Source organism: Anser brachyrhynchus, assembly GCF_964034855.1.
Source record: "Anser brachyrhynchus genome assembly, chromosome: 1".
Taxonomy (NCBI): Eukaryota; Metazoa; Chordata; class Aves; order Anseriformes; family Anatidae; genus Anser; species Anser brachyrhynchus.
The window spans coordinates 177,004,045-177,023,853 of NC_137694.1; the positions used below are offsets into that span (position 1 = coordinate 177,004,045).

A 19,809-nucleotide genomic window follows, 5' to 3' on the forward strand; every position below is an offset into this window, starting at 1 on the left:
ACTTATATACATTTTTGGGGTTGAAAATTGATTTAGATAAGTGGACGGTAGTTAGTGACCAAGGAAATGTTTATAATGGATGGAATGTATTCAAGAGGGATAGGAATTAAGTAAGCCAGCACAGTAAAAATAAAATAAAATGCTGACAACCTTTAAAAGTGTTGTGAAAGAGGTTTTTTTGTTATAATTTTTTGTTTGTTTGTTTCTTTCTTTCTTTCTTTTCTTAAAAACAAGTCACATGCACAGAAAAACACGCAATCTTAGGTGATTTGTCATCTACAGTAAACTCCCAATTTATACTCAAAAAGGAAGAAAGGTTAGAATAAACGTTTACCATATTTGGGCAAAAAATAACAAAGAACTCCAACAAATAAAATCCTAATTGAACAGGACACATAAAGGTTTGTAACCAGACCAAATATTTACTTGATTCTATACAAATTTTAGTTTTTGTTGTTGTTGTTGTTGTTTTGTTTGTTTGTTTAAAAAAAAAAAAAAAGAATTGCAGCAGCTGGTTCTAAGTGAGGAATCTGATGTAACAGATATTTCACAGAGGAAGTGGAAAGAAAATACCCAGCGGAACCCAAAGTAATTATAGTGCCAAGATACAAATTACATAGGAATGATGAAGTATATTGCACTTAAAGCAGCTAGTCAAAGAGTTCACGAGAGGATAAACATTGCTTGTGTGATTTAGTTTTTAGCATTCAACAGGCTGGGCTGAAAATATAATTGTCTACATGCTACACTGTAATGCTGGCCATAAAGCACTCAAATTCAATGTCATTGTAGAAAAGATAAAGGCAAGAAATTGACTACAGTAACATTTAACTTCAAAAACGGGAATTACCTGAACATGACAAAGCTTTTTAAAAGGAAGTTGAAAAGGACAACTAAAAGACTAAATGCTAGCAGATAGCATAACAGACTGCTTAGAGATACTATATTAGGAGTTCAGAGTAACTGTATACCACTTATCAAAAACACTAAATGGATAGAAAAATAACCAGCATGTGAGACAGCAGCATAATGGAGGCTATTAAAAGTAAAAAAATACCCTTTAAAAAAGCGGGAATCATGTGCAAATTAGGAAGAGAAAAATGCATAAAGTCAAACTAATAAAATGTTACAATATTTTAGGGAAGGATGGAAAAGACTCTGAAGACAATTTATTCATGACATAACAAGTAATATATAGAAGTTTTATCCCCCCTCCTCCCCCCCCCCCCAAAAAAAAAAGATAAAGGAAAGCATGCCAGAGAATTATTTAATCGGTGCAGCTGACATATATCAGCATATATGAAAGTAACATTGAAAGAAAGGTCACAAGCAACACCACCCTTCCAAAAAAAAAAAAAAAAAAGGTTTATTTTTTGACTTTAGACTGCAGGTAGTTTAGAAAGATTCCCAAAATGCAGTTATTATGGAATAGAAATGAGTCATAAAAACTGCCTGCAACTGAAAGATTAATACTCTAAGTTTTAGAGAAAATGGGTAAAATGACTCCCAACAAATGAGAAGACCAGATGGAACCCAAATATGAAATTGGAGTATTGTAACACTACCACTTAAATTAACTTTGGTGCCAAACAAATGAAACATGGCAAATGTGAGTAGTAAAATCTGAGAGTGGTTGTGAAGAGCTGCAAATAGCTGTCATGGTATCATATAACTGTAATAAAATGACACATGAGACTCAGTGTCAACACATGCAGGTAATGTACATGACGAAAAACAGTAGCAACTGTCTATATGCAAACTATGAACTCTAACACAGATTTTAGTATTATTCTGGACTGTTAAATGAAGATGTCAGGTCATGCAGAGATCAGTTAGGATAGGAGGCAATCTTGGAAAAGGAGTAGAGATTTAAACACAAAACATTGTTCTGTTTAAATGCGCAGCTGCTGTGTTTAGACTCCTATATGCGTTTCTGCTCATTCCACATTAAAAAGAATATAATAAAACCAAAAGGATAAAAAAGGGTAGCAAAGATGATCAAAGTTATGAAAAGGCTTTCATAAAATAAGGTTTTAAATAAGTTTAATGATTTTAAATAAGGTAAGATTTTTCTTTTAGCTTGGAGAAAACACAACAAAGTAAATATATGAAAAAATTTGTAATTTGTGATTGTCACTAAGAAACCTAATGGAAACAACTATTTACTATTTCTCCTAATGCAAGAGAACTGCCAAAAATAATCAGATGGAAGCTTCAGTCAACGAAATTGTGTTTGTACACACACCTAAGTAACTTGTGAGTGACATTGGTAGTAGGGTGACTGTTGGACCAGATGATCTTGAAGGTCTTTTCCATCCTTAATGATTCTATGAGATTATTACACAAGCCATTATGGATGTGAAGGGTCCACAGTGCAATTTTTTTCTTCCAAATTCTTGGAAGAAAAATCCATCCAAGTATGATGCAATTGTTTTAATTTTTTTTTTCATTTTCATTGATTCTCTTCTATAGAACTTTAAATACAGAGAAGTGTAGTCAACCTAAAGTCTTTGTTTAATTGCTGGAGAATGATAGGAAATTCCACAAGGTGACTTAGATGTTACATCTAGGTGGATGACTGAGTTACCTACAGCTGTTATAAATGAAGTATATAAACATATACAACTGCCCTAGGCTGGATGATGAGTATTAATTTGTTAGCTGACAGAAACTGCCACATCTCAAGCCTTACTAGACAGTTATATTCATATGTTTTTAAATTCCTGCAGATGTATATCTTATGTATTAAAGAAAATGTTTAAATCAGTCAGGTATTTGCTGAATCAGTGCTTACACTGCATCTTCCTAGCAATTTTTATTACTCTTGCTTTCATGTCCATTACTCTGAATGTCAGAGAGCTATTTTTTAAGTACTAGATTAGTTCAGTTTAATAAAATATATTGAAATATTTGTACACCCCCAAAAATTAAATGAATTCTTTATTAAGATTTTTTTTCATAAAATCAAATATATATGTACCTAACTGCATGACTAGTCCAGACGAAATGCATTTTATGGGAGTAGAATTTCACAGTGGATTCCACTATACTGATATGAAACAAAAGACAGGTGGGATCAGGATTATGAAAAGTCACAGAAAGCATACGTGATTTTTATATATATCATGGAAGAAAAAATCAAATAACCAATGGAAAATTTAGCCCCCCTTTCAGTACTTTTTTAGTATGATCATTATTATTACAAAATTAGTGTTCTAAGCTGAATTTCTGTTTCAAAACCTCATCTGTTTTATTCCTGAAAACATAATACTTAACTATACTTATATAATATTTAATTCTCACATTTATTAAGATGAAGCTTTCTGATGATTTTCTATGAAATGAAGATTAAAAAAAAAGAAAAAAAATCTTAAGTCAACTTTCAAATTTGCCAAAAATGCAGTTCAATCTTTATCTGTGTGAGCCTTGTAAGAAAGAACAATATGTTCACTATTAGTAACGTTGATAATGAAGAGCATCTTGTCAGAATCTATGTTGTGAAGTATTACTGGCAAAGCTGTGTCATCTGGAAGTGTGGGGGGAAAAAAAAAAAGACAACCCCAGTTCACACAGCTATTTGGCAGAAAGCGCTGTCGTGTATGTAGGCATATCACTATATATTTAGCTTAGCTTATCTCTTTTGAGGACAGGGTGTAGAAAGGTTAGTAGAAGTCCTTTTTGTGCCAACATGTGCTACATCTCCAGTAGATGGCTTTGGCAGTGGAGTTGAGATAAGAGTGGCAAGTGTTCTCCTGCAGATAAACTTCACCTTGCCACCAATAATGGCACACACTACAGTGGCTGTGATACAACAGGATAGACCCCAATTATCTTAAGTAAATCTTTACTTAGATCAAATAAGATTGCTACTGTATGTTTATGAAATGCCAGTTGATGCTTAAATATATTTGCCAGGGATTAACAGCTATTCCAGAATCCGTTGCTCTTTAATGAACATGCAAGAACTGCCTTAGACATAAGAAGAAGTTAAGTTTAATAAGATCATGAATTACTTCAATTCGCCAAGTGATAAAAATTTACTGAAGATTAACACTATGTAAGATACAGATAACTAATATAGAGGTTAATCCTTAAATTAATATGTTTTTATTCATCCTTTGGTATTTAATTAACATAAATTATAATAGCTCAGGAAGTCAGATAAATTTATTTTAAGTACAGGTCTGTGTAAACAAAGACCATCCTTTTCCTTTTCTGCAAGTCATTTCAGTAAAGTATTTTGGCACATAGGGATTTTTAGAAGCCAAAGTACAGGTTGATCTCAGAGTCTAACTTTAAATCTCTAACATGCTAGACTTTATTGCTTCTGGCACCAGCAATTTGGCCATAAGAATTCAAGAGGAAAAAAAATAGATGAATATTTAACTAAAGCGTCAAAAGCTATGAACCTTACACAGTCATTCTTTTGTGACTTTTTGTCACAGTTTTGTGAGTGAAGAAACTGCTCCCAGCTACACATATATGGAAGAGAGAACAACAGCTGTCCAAACAGAAATCATATTTCTCTTATGAAAGAAATTCAACACCTCCACATCATAAAAAAAAAAAAAAAAGAAAAAAAGGGGTGTGTCTAGAACCATTAACACCTGCAGCACAAATAAGAGACATAGACATAGACACCAAAAAGGTTGGGATAAGCAATGGCCAGTGTGTAAAAAGCTGTTTCCTGAATAAACACTAACTGCAATTCATCTTTCATAACTTTAGACATCAGCAAATATTGAACTATATCTGAGTTAGTCACCTTTCACTGACAGTGGAAAGAAATGAACATTTTGAAGGCATGGTTCATGTAAAATAGGTCAAATGAATCATGCTCTAAAAGTGCCTATTTCTCGCTTCGTTAATTCTAAAGAGCTTGTCAACTAATTATATATATATAATCAAGGTATCTCAGATGTAGGTAAGACAGCAGGTGAAATGATAAGATTCCTAAGAACTTGTGGTCTGTTCTCTCCTTCAAAAGTGTTGAAAATGTAGAGGTTAGTGATGTTAAGCTTTTTTTTTTTTTTTTTTTAAATACCTTGAGATCCAGGTTTTACACTTGCTTTGTACTTATGGAGGACTAAATATCTAGGAGAAACTCTGAGTCTTAGTTTTTGGAAAGGTAAAATTCACTGTAAATAAAGATAACAAACTAGCATTCCCTGAATTTAGTTAAGATTATAAAGTGTAATTTTTGTTGTCTTGAACTTAAACAATTTTCTACTTTTGTTATATTTACCAGAGTAATCTGTTCCCAAATCATGACAGCAAACTGAACTTTAGTGAAAGCACTAAATTCATAAATAAAATATCCATATTTTGAGAAAGTATTTTATTTTTGTTCAGCTACAAATGACATCATTCAGCAAAAGAATGCTGATACCTGACATTGGATGGGAAAGAAAAAATGTAATGTTTAGTTGATTTGTAAGACTAAATAAATGTTATACTGTGTTTGTCCAAAATACGCAAGGTGGTACAACCCTACTGACTTTGATGAACCTCCACTATGCAGCAGCAAGTACCTGTCTAATATGGAATACATTATTCCAGTTTAGTATTATTTAGTTGCAGTTAATCTTCAGGAAAAATAAAAATGTTGATCACTTTTTGCAGAGAATTAGTAAATTCAACAAAAGCACATTATCTCCAAGAGTTGAGTAGTTCCCCGTTTCTTCATAAATCTGTTTTGATTACTTTTTTTTTTCCTCATTACATTATCTTCCCACACCTTAAGCTTCTAAGCTATTTTTTTTCTTCTTCCTGTAAATCTTTCTGTCTATCCATACTTGTGCATGTCACAAAAATGAATCAAGTTTACAATGAAGAAAGCAGCTGTACAGTACTCATCTTTCAAGCATGCTAGTAGAAATACAAGAATCTTTTTATAATAAACAATAAGCCATCTATTGTTGTCATGTATATGTGAAAAGACTAAGAAATTTATTAAATTTACAATAGTCTGAAGTTCTACTGTCTTAAAGAATTTAAAGAAATGTTTAGGCTTTAAGTAGTAAAGATATATATATATATATATTTAAGCTTTAAATAGTAGAGCTTATTTTGTCTTGTTTAACCTCTCTAAGTAACTCCTGAAATCACTTTCAAATATTAATGAATTAGCAATGGGTTAGCATTTCTAAAGCTCCCAGAGAAGATGGGTTCCAAATTCTTATTGATTATCTAACCAGTTTTTGAAAGACTACTATTGTTTCAAAATTCTATCAATGTAAACACATCTGCCGTTCTCCAGATACTGAGGAAAAAATGTGAATGTGCACAAAATAAAATCAAATAAAATAAAACATAAAAATACAAATGAAGGAATAAAAATGAAATATTATTAATAAAGAATGGATATATAAATATTTGAATGCAATACAAATATGGATATTATCAATAATTCCATACAAATAAAAGGTATCTGTAGGTGAAGTTCACCATTTTTATAACTATATATCAATAACATGCCTTAAATATCTCATGGGATTTTATTTCCACAATAAAAGCATGAAGACATTCAATTTCAAGATATTTATTTCAGAATTTCCCACTACTTAAACGCTGTTCTTACCCTGAAATACCCATATAATGAGAGCTGAAATAGTTTTACCGGATTCTTCGTAGTTCCTGATACTTCTATTCAAATACATTATTATTATTTTAGGGTTTGGAAGGTGTAATAAATGTTAAATATAAGTGCCCTGAATTAATATAATACTGCTTGATTTAGAGACAGTTGGAAGCTGTAATATATTTTACCATACATGATGATGTGTATTTTCCAGTGTAATTCCATCCAAATAAAAGTTTTGAGAATATCCTTATTTGTTTACTATAAGCCTGAATGCCAAAGGGGAGAAAAAAAATCCAATTATATGATAATCCCAGTGATTAAGGGATATGCAACATCAACTTTACATGATCTTTATTATTTTAAATTTTATGGTCATATTCATTAGTGTGCTTTATGGTATTCTGGAGAAGCAAAAAGCAGTCACAGTATACTGACAAGCTAAACTGGGTTTATAGTTGTCCTGAAAGCAGTGTGGTCTCGAGTGGCTGAAGCTTACAGTATAGTTCTTTCTCCATCCCTCTTTGCTCTACCAGCTTCCCCATTCCTATGCACCCTGGGTAACCACCTGGTATTACTTGGTTGTAACACTTTGACTTGAGAAAAGAAAGTATTACCTGACCTAACCCAGGGTCATGTTCAACTTGGCGTATTTTGTGACTTGGAAACAAATTTAACAAATATTTTAAACAAGTTCTTTTAATGTGTTTTGTTGTTTTTGGTTTATTATTATTGTTATTATTATTTGCTTTTGAGCAAATACCAAGCATACAAAAGATATCAGACTGAAAATTTGACAGGAATTGATTTCATAAATTATTTTGCAGTTTTTGTTGTGGAAAAATTATTAGTCCTTATTAAGAGTGTCCACCCAAAAATGACACATTTTTAGGATGCAATTGGCTACACTAAATGTAAAAAAAATATTCTCTATTGTAAGTACAATATTCCTATAAAAGAGGAATGTGAATTACTATAAAAGAGGATTGTGAAGCTGGTACTTTCTGAAATTATTATGAAGGTGCAGTATTAATTTTATATACCTCAGGGGGAATTAAAAAACAACAACAACAACAAAACTATTACCTCTAAGGAAATAACCTATTATACAGAGGAATATAAAGAATATATAGAGGAAATATATAGAAGAAATAACCTCTATTACCTATACGGAAAGGCAAATTAAGATAATGTACACACCTACATTATCTTTGTGTGAACTTTGTTTGCAACAGCAATCTCATAGACAAGTGATAGACTGCTCAAATCAAACTACGTAACCTTGTACCTCTACTATCTGTTCAGATAGTAGAAAAGAAATCACATGCTAAAACTAATAACAGCGCATCAAGTTTGGGATTATTCATATTCATCTGTGCACACAGACCAAGTGGACACTTCCCTTGGCCGTGCAGATTTCAGACTAATTACATAAATCTTTTGACAATATTGAAACAGACACAATTCCACTTGTCTTTCTGTTGTTCTTGGTCTTTACTTGGGGCTTTTAAGGTTTGGACTGTGTAACTAACTAGAGATCGATCATGTCCTATGGGCAACTGAAATTACACTTAATTTAAGAACTGCATTTATTTGTTCAAACAAAGATTGGTTCACATAATAAAATTCTGTATGTTCAGATGGTAAAGTTTAAGCCAAAACTTAAAAAAAGTTGATAGAATACCCTATAAAAATCAAAATTGTACATCCCGATAATATTTAAGTAGATACTACAATTACATTACAATATATATGTTTATATAAATATATTAAATATATCTGTATACACATGCATATGTGCATTATATGTGCAGTACTATACATTAGCAACTATATATTTAAAAGCTTTGGTTTTTGAAATACCTATAGTATATTTTGGATTGTTTGCTTTTGCTTCAGAAATGTACTTTCTCAGAACAAGATTTCTGATGAAATTAATTAAAATAATTTGCAAATTAATGAAATTAATTTGCAAAGTGATCTCATATTTGCAGTCTTAAAAAAGCCCAAACTTTTAAAGCTTTCAATTTTCTATATGTTTAAGATACAGGTTTAGTTTAAAAAAAAATCAGGATCATCAGTTAATAATATCTTTTTTGTGCACATATGTACATATATTAAAAACACATATTACATATACACCAGAGGAACTATTAAAAGATGAAGGATTTTTTGACATTTACTCACATGTCTATCCTTATTGATTTATTTGAGACAATTTGTGTATATAAAACTAGAAAAAAATATGGTCCTAAATTAAAAAAAAAAAGTACGTCTTAAGTAATTTTTTTTTTCTGTGTCGCATTATGACTTGGTTATACTGGGCATATGCTCCTCTCCATTTCATGCTGCAAAGGGGAGCAGATGGAATTAAATACAGCTTGGCATGCAGTACAGGGGCAGCCGTGGAACAGTACTTTTTAGTACCACACAGGCAATACCAGCTACATATACATTAGAGATGAAACACAGAAAAGGGCATGTCACCTTCAGGAAGGGGTAGTAGTCAGGGAACATCTGTTATACATGCACTGTTCCCTGTAGAAAGAACTGAAACATGATGAAATATGCATCAAAAGTTCCCTATGCACTGAGGTACATTAAGTCCCTTTCAAACCATATGAAGCCCACTTGGGGAAGGGAGGTTATTTGAGTGCGGCAGCTGGAATAGAAGAAAGCAGCAGCAGGGAATGGAAACCAGCTGTTATGCCATTCTGGATATAAGGATGGGCAGTAGGCACACAGAGGCTGACACAATGCATGTGTATATCACTGATGTACAGAGAGTAGACAAAGTTTCACTGAGCAGTAATAAGCTAATCATGTTGCAGCTCTGTGTCTGAGCAAAGTCCTCGTTAAATGCTAAGTGCTATTACAGTATATCAGGGATTCTTGTTGTGAAGCACTGCACAGTCCACATTCCCTGCAATTCTCTCATGTGGTGATCTCTTCCCGTAAAAGAAGATGTTCACAGACAAAAGGGTATAGAACAGGTCAGTGTAGATGTTCCCTTTCAGTACACTTTACTCAGGACTAGACAGTGCATCTCACCCTTGCATTTAATTATGGCATCATATAAAGCAGGGCTAAAGTGGATCCTCTGGCCCTCAGTAGGTTGAAATAAATCTGGGTTATCACTAAAAAATTTAACATGTTTTAGAAACCACTATGCAGAGGGATTCTTTAACTTATATGGATAGCCAGCTTCAGTGCATAAATATATTTATAGCAAAGTTTTCCCTCATATTTAACCTAAACAGTTCTCCCAGCAAACTACAAATTAGTTAATTAATTAATTAAATAAAATTACCACCCTATTTATGACAACTTTTTATACACATTAAGAGTTTTATTATGTTTATATTCAGTCTTTGTTCATTTAAACAAATAAAAACTCTAAACAAAAAACAGTTCTTCCAGACTTCACCCATGGGCCATGTTTTGTAAACCACTGTTTTATGCTGTTATTCTAACCCCTCTATTTATTTTGAATTTGTCCAGATCTTCCTTAAAAATGTCCCCACAAACTGAGTACAAAGGCTGTGTCTCTAAATAGCATGTGCTGGAACTCTGGACTAAATTAAGTTATACCATTTCTCTCCCTCTGGAAACCTGGACATAGCAGAAAAGTAGTATGTACACAACAAAAAAGGCCAGCAAAAGGACAGACTGGATTGTTGTATATAGAAATTACAAGATATTCTTTACTCCAGAAAAACAAAATTCAATTAATGTTATTCTAACTGAAGTATCACTAAATGGAATAATTAATTCCTGTTTTTTATTTAAGATGCTTCTGTTGATATGTTTTCCTCAGCTGGACCTAAAACTGTTGATAACCAAAATCCAAATTCAGGCTTCCAACTAATAGGCATTAGCTTTGGAGTAACTCCATCTGCAGAATATTCCTTCAATTTGGTAACAAGAATGTTGCTGGAATGTGAAACGGGATTGTGTAAAAACCTGAGTAATATCATTTTTTTATCATATCTGTATTTTTGTTGACTCTTTAACAGGAGATATGATCATACAATGGTGATATAAAATTAGAAAGAGAGGACAGGATATATATAATTTACTTTTTATATAACTGAATAAATATACGCACATATATATTTAATCTAGAATTAATTAATTAGCTTAATTAAAAGAAAACAGACTAAGAGGTAAAAATGGACTCCCTAGTCCAGTTAAAATAGTTTGTGTGATATTGTCTATTATATACATTAATATATGCCCTAAAATTTTCATTAACAAAAGTAAGCATATCCAGTTACATTCCAAGGAAATGCATAAAACATGAAACAATGAAAACTATCAATTTTTTGATTTCCGTGTTTCAAAAGCTGTTGATCTTTCTATGCCCCTACTTTCCTATCAATTTATAAAAAGAATCTGAAAATAAAAAATGTTAGCTCAAGATAATGATTTTGACATAGAAGGGCTTCATTTTACTGAGAATGAAAAATCCTTCACTTGCTCTTCTAGTGGGAATAAAGCAAAAAGATAATTTATGGATTCTAAGACTTCCAAGAACAAACTGCAGTACAATAAGTGAGCTCAGCCACAGGAAAGGCAGTGTCAAAATAGAGAGTACAGAAAGGAAGTGATGAGATTTAAACTAGTGACAGGGGAGGAACATTCTGTTTTGTTGCCTTAAAAGTAAAGCATGAAGAAATAAGCACCATCAGTTACAGCACCCCAATGTTAAAATTTACACCTACATCTCAGACATGAGACTCATGGTAACAGACTTTTGATCTTGAAGTGCATGATATGCATTAATTTGCAAATAAGCTCATCAAAGAAATCTCTTCTGAAATGTATTAACGATTCAGTTGGTACAGTTTCAGCCTTTTAACATGTTAGTAATAATATATCTAAATTGATTTGTTTGTGAAGTTTCCAGTGAAATCAAGATTCAGGGCAAAAATACAGACCACTGAATTAATCTGTAATTATAAAAATAAGTAGAAACAATAGGGGGACAATAAACTTACTTGGAAAATGTAGCATGACACATCAAATGGTGCAAAGATCATGATGTGCTGAACTATTATAGTCCTTTTTTTGTGTGTGTCTCAGTGATATGTTTTGTGTGTGTACAGATGCAGAAAGTTCTTTCTGTATGTATTGAAAGTCAGTTATAGAAATTTCTGCCCTAATCTATGGCTAAGTACATTAATTAAATGTGGTGTATGCTCTTCAGAAAACTTCACTGCTACTACACGATAATAATCTGCAAGATGATGAAACACACGTCTGATTAAAAACCTGGTTTGGCAGAACTCAACTCCAGTTGAAAAGCAGGATAATAGGCAATAACAGGCGGAAATAATAGGCTAAGATACCCTGATGCAAAGTGTATTCACTGTCACTTCAGCTGCCAGAATGTTTGCACTGCTTTTCTGTTTTGTAACAATGAAGGAAGCTAAGTAAGTAGTCAAGGTATTAAGCTAATCCATCCCTTCTCCATTAGGTTGCCACTTCACATCCTTTTCTGATTTCTGCTAGGACAAGCACCCGCTCCATCAGACTTCTCTTTCCTCACCTGGATAGCCTTGCTTGAACTCAAGAGCTGCTCATATGAGGAGAACCCACCATGGAGAGAAGCTATGCATGGGAACACTCTCATTTCTAATGAGGAAGCGTCAAACAAACTGGGCTCTGCTTCTAAACACATCTGGCTATCACTCAAACCAATGTCACAAAGTGCCACTCATGAACCTAGACTCAATATCAAAATAACTGACAGGTAAAAAGTGAAAGTAAATTCTCTGGTAGAGTAGTAGGTGTAAAAATAAAACTTAAGAAGATATCCAACATAAGAGCAACAGAGGGGAAAAATAATAATAATAATAAAAGAACTTTAATACTATGAGTAAATACATTTGTAGATAAAAGACTTCGTCTTTATTTTTCCCAAATCCATCATATAATTTGCTCAAGAGATAATGCAGCAACAGATATGTCACAGGTACTGGGTATTAATATGAGAAAGGTTATGACAGGCATCTATATAGCAAACGCAACCAAACCATATTCCTCAGTCGAGTTCAGTTACTTAGATTCAAAGGGGAAATTGTATTCTGGTCACTCAAAAAATGGCATTACAGAACATTTGCATAGCCTTGCTCAGCCTATCTAAGCAAGTCTTGCAAAGACTTAGGTCAGCTTTAAATTACTATTAGAGATTAAGGCACTAATAATATCTGAAACTTTCCTGAGTACTCCTCTAACTAAAAAAGTGAAAAATATTAATTTAAAATTTAGATACCAATGCAAAGACTTCACAAGAAGGATGAGACCATAATAATGTTGTTAATTTTCTTAAATTCAGAAGTACTGTTTACTTGACCAATGTTATCATAGCAGAAAAGTAGGAAAGTGCTGACAGTTTAAATGTCATAATGATTTAATTTTTTTTCAATGCACTGGAGGGGTCATCTAGCTAAAGTAAATATTGCCTTATTCTTCATAAAAGTCTATAATTCTACAAAATTTTTCAGTCAAATTAAAAATCCCACTATTAGAATGAGGCACAAATCAAATATCTACAGTGTGTTGATGATAAACTTGGTCAAGAAAACAGTTGCAAAGAAGTCTTCCTCCATAATAACCTACAGAATAGATAAGTTAGTCTTTGGCCTGTCTTAACCTTCACCCAAGATCACACATGTGCTTGCATAAAGCAGGGAAGCTGAACAAACAAGTGAGAGAAATTACACAGAAAAGAACAAATGAATGGGGAAAAACATCATTTTGTGTGGGCTCCACCTAACTGTTTCCAGACTTACAGCTCTAGAAACAGGTATTACTAAGTCGTATTAAATAAAAGGTGAGACTCTCAATGCAAATAAGTTGCTATTGTAGTTTGCCTGGAAAACACTTAATCAGATGAAAGTGAAGAAAGGATATTGTGTTCAAGCCCTGACATAAAACCGCAAGGTAGTGTCTTACCTGAGATTATTAGGGGTAACTGAGTTGGAAGGGGTAATAGTCCTGGACATAAAGACTCCTAGGTGACATCAGAACAAGTGGTGCAGTCTGACAGCTATTCATGTTCTAAGTACAGAGAGAATGTGATAAGAGATATTCTGTCCAGAAGAAAAAACACTACTGTGAGGAAGTAATGCTGAACAAAATATCTCACAGGTTGTGTCAGCTCTGGGGGCACTCCCAGCCTCAGTCAGTTTCTCAGCATAGTCTTTCACTAGCTCTGAGAACTTGGTAAAGAAATATTTCTCTAGTCTTCTTTTCCATTACCTCATTAAGTTGATGTACTCATAAAAGAACTCATCATCCCCAATGGCACAGAAAGAATTGGTGATTATGTTAGACAGCAGAAATTTGATTGTTGAACTTTCTGCACTTATCAGTCTAGACTAATTCTCATTTAGTTAAACAGAATGAATGTTAGTTATCCTAAGACTAAAGAATTATAACAAGAAAATCAATGAATATTTCAGAAAAAAAAAATTACTAAAAAATCTGGTAATTTCTATTCCACTGCAGATAATGCAGGATACCAGATTTCAGAGACCTTTTTTTTTTTTAGAAATTGATAATATAAATGCACAAGTTACTCGCATTTTGTTCCATGAACAGGTTCAGTGGACAAACTCGAGTTGACAGTATTCACAAATATTCTAAAACTGATTAGACTGTTGCATGCAGGGCTGCATCAATTTTAATGCTTGTAATGCATGTGTTGTTTTGTTGTGACAACAGAAAAAGAAAAGAAAATTATATTTTTGAGTAATATTTAATCTGTCACTCTTTTTTTTTTCCCTGAAGATTCACTCCAGCCCTTTTATCCTATTCACATATGTCTTAGATTAAAAGCATACTGTTCTACAGAGAAACCCGATAAGCAACACAGGTTCTAGAGGAGTCTCTGACTCCAACGTTGAAGCTTTCTTTCAGTCTTTCTCCATGGAGATATCTCCGGTTTTCCTTTATTCTCGTGACTGTGCTACTGTTAAATAGGTAACAGCACATGCAGAAATACCCCCTCTACGGGATGCAGGTGTGAACGGCAAGCAATTGTTCTGAAAGCAGGATGTGATGCACAGTGATAAAGCAAAAAACAAAAACCAAAGCTGCTGAATTCAAATATATGTTAAAGAAGGAAAACAGAAGGGGAAGAAAAAAGAGAGAGATAAAAAAGGTAAAAGAGGTAAAAGAGAAAAAAGGTAAGGAAAAAAATACTGACAAAAATCTAACAAAGACAATGATTTATAACTGTAATGATTTACCTGCAAGAAACCTCCACATCTCTATAGTTTTATAACAGTAAAATTATCATTATCAGATAAACATATTCAGGATTTACTAAGAAAAGTATAAAATGCACATTTTTTTCTGCTGTACTGCATCCCTGTAGATATCACTTTATAATTTTCAGCTTTGGATATCTTTTCAAGGAATACAGATTATTGCTGCTATACACAAACGACAGCAAAGAAAAATATTATTCTGTTAGTTAATCATCAGATGTGAATAATATATAATACATCAGGTGGAACAGGAATTTTTATATAACAGACGTTCAAAACTAATAATTCTTGTAAGATTTATAAGTAGGGTGATCTCAAACTGTCTGAATCAGTGATGGGTTTTAAATTCTCAGAAAGAAAACAGAAATAAAGAAAAAAAGAGGTAAACAAGACAGACTTGTCCAAAACTATTCTACTGAAAAAGTAACAGACACAACAAGGTGCTTAGTAAGACAGCTGAATCAGCATAAGTAAGCTGATCAGAAACAGATATTTTTATGTGGAAAATTGCTTGGAATTTACAGGGGGGAAAAGATACATAATTGAAATAACTAAAAGGAGGCATACTTATTTCAACACAAGACTAACTGTCGCAATAACATTTAAAGGGTTGTCCTCCCCACACACACACACCTCCCCACCCTCCACCCCTTTCTTTCCATTAAGGCCAAGTGACGAGCTTCCAGAAGCATTTCATAATGATAGCTAATTGGTGATCTTTCTCGTTTGTGTTAATGTTTATTATCACCATTAGACAAAACTTGCTATTTAGAAATATTTTCCTTGAAATCAAATATTTTAATAGCAAAGTTTTTGAGGCTTTACACTGCTTTCACTATTTTAATGAAAATCATAAAATGAGTTTGCCACCCATTGCATACCAAAATCAGATGTCATTTATACAAATTATTTTTTCATATACTGTCTTATTTCTCCATTACTCTGATTTTCAAGCTGCCTAAGCTAGATTTGTTCAAACTTGTAGTTAAAATACTAGTACTTGTAAGACTCCTATTACTGCCCTGGGTGGAACTGGAATCATGACAATAGTGACAACTACATACAGAAGATTTACATCTTCTCAAACTCAAGCTTAACTCACTTGTTAAATTAGGAATCTGAAATCTAGATCCTGAGTTGATTGTTAAGACTGTTTATTTTTTAAAAATGTCACAGTTCTAACAGAAGTTAAACTATTTTAGATATCTTTAAATTACAATAATAAAGACTGAAACTTTGCTACAAAACAGTGAATTCCCGTCCCTCAGCACAACCCAGAAAGATGACAGAACCACCACTTCTGATACTGCTTCAGGTGCTACTATATAAAATTGTTTCTAGCAAGCTGTCCATCTCCTTTTCCTAGAAAACATTTTTTCTCTAAAGAAAATGCCATCTTTTTTCTACCCACAAAAATTATTTCTCACCCTCCATCAACATGGCAAATGGATAGGATAGGATAGGATAGGATAGGATAGGATAGGATAATGACTAGAAAAAGCAATTTTGTTCATTATCTTTCAAAAGAGAGAAGTTACATTGGACTAAAAGCCCTAATCATACTATGCTCAATGACAAGCAATCATTGACTTCATTGAAAAAAACACATTGCACCACATTTGTTACTGTAATGATCTGTAACCCCATAAGGTTCTCACTGCATGTTCAGTTTTTATAAAATGCCAATGACTTCATTACCTGACACTTGAGATGGAAGAGTTCATACAAGCAAACAATTGGATGTCGTTAGCATTTTTAATTATATTTGGGAAAAAGAAAAAAAAAAAAGGAAATAAAAAGTTAGTTTCTCTCTCCATCCATGCTCATACTTTTTCTCAGTACAAAAAATCACATAAACACCTGCTGCTGCAACTCAGTGGCTGACAGTACTTAACATTCATAGTTCACTATATGTTTAATGAGAATGTGAGAAATTAATATAAGCCACCGCTATGAGATGTTTCTCGATAAATGGGACCGGTTATATAGATATAATGATAAGTGCAAACCTCTATATAACTCTTTGTGTTATAATGAAAATAAATAATAGGAGTGGTTGGCTTAATATGCTGACTAGTGCTCTTATATTTTGAGCAGTATTAGGCTTTATGCTGTTGGACAAACTGCAGTAAAAATTGAACTCTAGCTATACAGTACTTTTCTAAAAAAAAAAAAGAAAAAAAAGAACTTTTTTATAATTTATAGTAAATTATTTTCCTAATTAAACTTTTTGGATTTTAGAACTTCATGCTTTCATTGCTGTACTTTATTACTTTATAGATAGATATTCAGGGAGATACAAAACTGAGAAATTTAGATACACATTCAAACAGCTGCTTAAACTACAAAAAAAGAAAAAGTCTAGTATTGTATCTTTATACAGATTAATGTCCAATTATAAGCAGAGAGTTGTTGTGGCAAAAGGTCGGGAAAAAATAATCTTTCTGGCATTTATTACCTGGAAAATAAGGTCATATGTGAGGTCAACCCTCTAGTACATACAGAATAAATTATACTGCAGTATTCTAAATACACTGCAAAAATTACATTGCAATCTCAACATAACCAAAAAAAAAATAAATTTGAACATATATTCCTGATGATTGTACAACAGATCAGACTAGGCTAGTGACAAAAAATATAGTTCCAAATAATCAGCAATTAATAAAAAGCTTATAATGTATTTCTGCTTAATTATAAATGTAGCTTCTCATTAAGGCTGACTTATTTAGTCATCTGTAACTGTCTTTAACACTGAATCATCTTCCACACAAGCTAAACTAAAGCACATATATAAAACATTTCAAAATAATTCAGTGGTGCACTTCCTTATTGCTTATAGGTTATGAAGGAAATTGCACAAACAGACACTGCTGGAGTGGTCAGATTGTCTGATTCTTAAAAAAAAAAAAGTCTTTGTTTTGAAATAGAAGACCTTATAGTTAGATAATACATTTCTCTAAGGAAACTTTAATTGGGCACTGTTTGAAGAAATAAATATGCTTATTTGTCAGAATGGTTTGCAGAGATCATTGTCATTGTCCTAAAATACGTTATTTTAGCTGTTTCACAGACACTCATCTTTGACACCTTCCTAGAAAATGAATGAAATTATACTAAAAATCATATTAGTTTAGTATTTGACAGTTCTCATGCTACTATTAATTGCGAAATCAACATTACAAATAGGAAAATTACATTCATGAAATGAAACACCTTCTGATCCATTTTTACTGTTGTCTGATATCCCAAGTCTCTTTCCTTTTCCTCTTCTCCAAACTACATGTGGAATGTAAATGACTCGTTCTTTTATCTGTTGCAGTCATGTCTAGTTTGAGTTTTCAAATCACGCTTTGGCTGAAGAACAGTACATAATATATCACAGGAAATGCCAATGGAGATAAAGTATATTCTAATCATTTTAGAAAAGTACCTTTTTTTTTTTTTTAATCTGCTTTGGATTTACAAAAAAAAAAAAAAAAGAGGATACTTGTGGTTTCATTTCAAGTTCATTCTGAAAGATATTGAATGTCTTTGCTCTGGGCTATCTACAAGATTTACTGTTTTCTCTGATAGTATTATCAGAGGGCTATTTCACCCTGATACACTGCAATTGCAATGCTAATAGGTTTATAATGATGGCTTAAACTTTACGCTCTGTAAGCATTGGAGACTTCACTCACCTTGTTCAAGTGGTTGGCTTTTAGTTGAAGTAGTTTTCATCTTGAGTGCCTCCCTAACAGACATGTCACAGCAGGAGCCTTTGTTAGTGTCTTGGTCACTGTCAGCCTGATCACTGTCCCCATGCCCGCTGTCCCTCAAGCTGGCTCTTTCTGGATCCTTGAACGTGGAGCTACTGAAATACATATTTAAAAAGAGAGAGAGAAAGAGAGAGAGAGAGTTGTATTTACTTGTTCTAAGTTGAATTGTACTCTCTGGCAAAGCAATTTTGACAAGAATGCAAATGGGGAAGCCGAGAAAGTTATTTAATAGGCCTTACCTTTGAACAAACTGCTGCCTGCTGCCCATGTAATTGGGCTCTGCGGGAAAATTGTCTGTCTGCGAAAGAGAAGGAAAAAAATACGTATAGTTGTACACTGGACAAATCTCCTGCAGAGCAACAAGATTTCCTAGAGGAGAAATGATTAATAATTCAAAAATTCCCTTAATCTTCAGATTTGTACATTTTAATTAAATTGGAAAATGCTGGCATGTAATTATGTGCTCAGAACAATTAAATGATTCCGGTCCACAAATTACCTGCTAAAGTAAACAATGAAGCTCCAAAAAGTGGCATTCTCTGTTAGCAACCTGACAGATGACACTGTTTATGTTTTTTCATTAGTTAGATATTAAGACTGATGGTTATTGAAAATGAGAGAAAAAAATTACTTTTGTATATTACAAAAGTGAATTATTCAGTAATACTAATTTTTAAGCACAATTACATCATCTACAGGGATTCTGAAGCCCTTACTACTGTAATGTAATTTAATATATTGCTATAAAATTTGTGAATTACCATAAATAAATAAATAAATAAATAAAAATCAAGACTGTTTGTGGGTATTTGGCTGTTTGTTGTTGTTTTTAATTTTACTGGAAAAGCGCAAGTATGAAAATATTTGGATTTTCTCTCTTTAACTGTCATCAGTATTAATAGCTACATCTGAATAATGAGAACCACACATGCAAACAAGAACATTAAATGATTGTTGTAGACAAGTGGTTTTAAAAAAGAAGATACTTTCATTAACTCTGTCATAAGTATATTTTTAGCAGCATGAGCTAAGTAACTGTAGAAGCAGAAGTATTTACAGCATCCAGACCGACATGGAGTCCTGCCAAAGGGAACTGAATTCCCCTTGTATCATCAGCTGAAGTTCTTTGGGAGAGAGACTGAATCTTTCACAAAACCCCATATACTGTAGATTCACACACGTCACTTCA

General features: G+C 32.8%; 1 protein-coding gene across 5 annotated transcripts in view; it reads right to left on the reverse strand.

Annotated features, from left to right (window-relative positions):
- The window catches only part of PCDH17 (protocadherin 17), an 88,411-nt gene that overhangs the window by 42,278 nt on the left and 26,324 nt on the right, over window positions 1–19,809 (reverse strand). For 3 of the 5 annotated variants that reach the window (XM_080575714.1, XM_080575712.1, XM_080575715.1), the window contains exons 2-3: window positions 18,860–18,918; window positions 18,543–18,715 (exon numbers count right to left, since the gene is read on the reverse strand). In XM_080575714.1, the coding sequence (XP_080431840.1) occupies window positions 18,543–18,715; window positions 18,860–18,918 (232 nt within the window). Of the gene's footprint in view, window positions 13,646–18,542; window positions 18,716–18,859; window positions 18,919–19,809 lie in introns of all 5 variants that reach the window. The other 2 variants (XM_080575716.1, XM_080575713.1) reach the window with 2 other exon arrangements.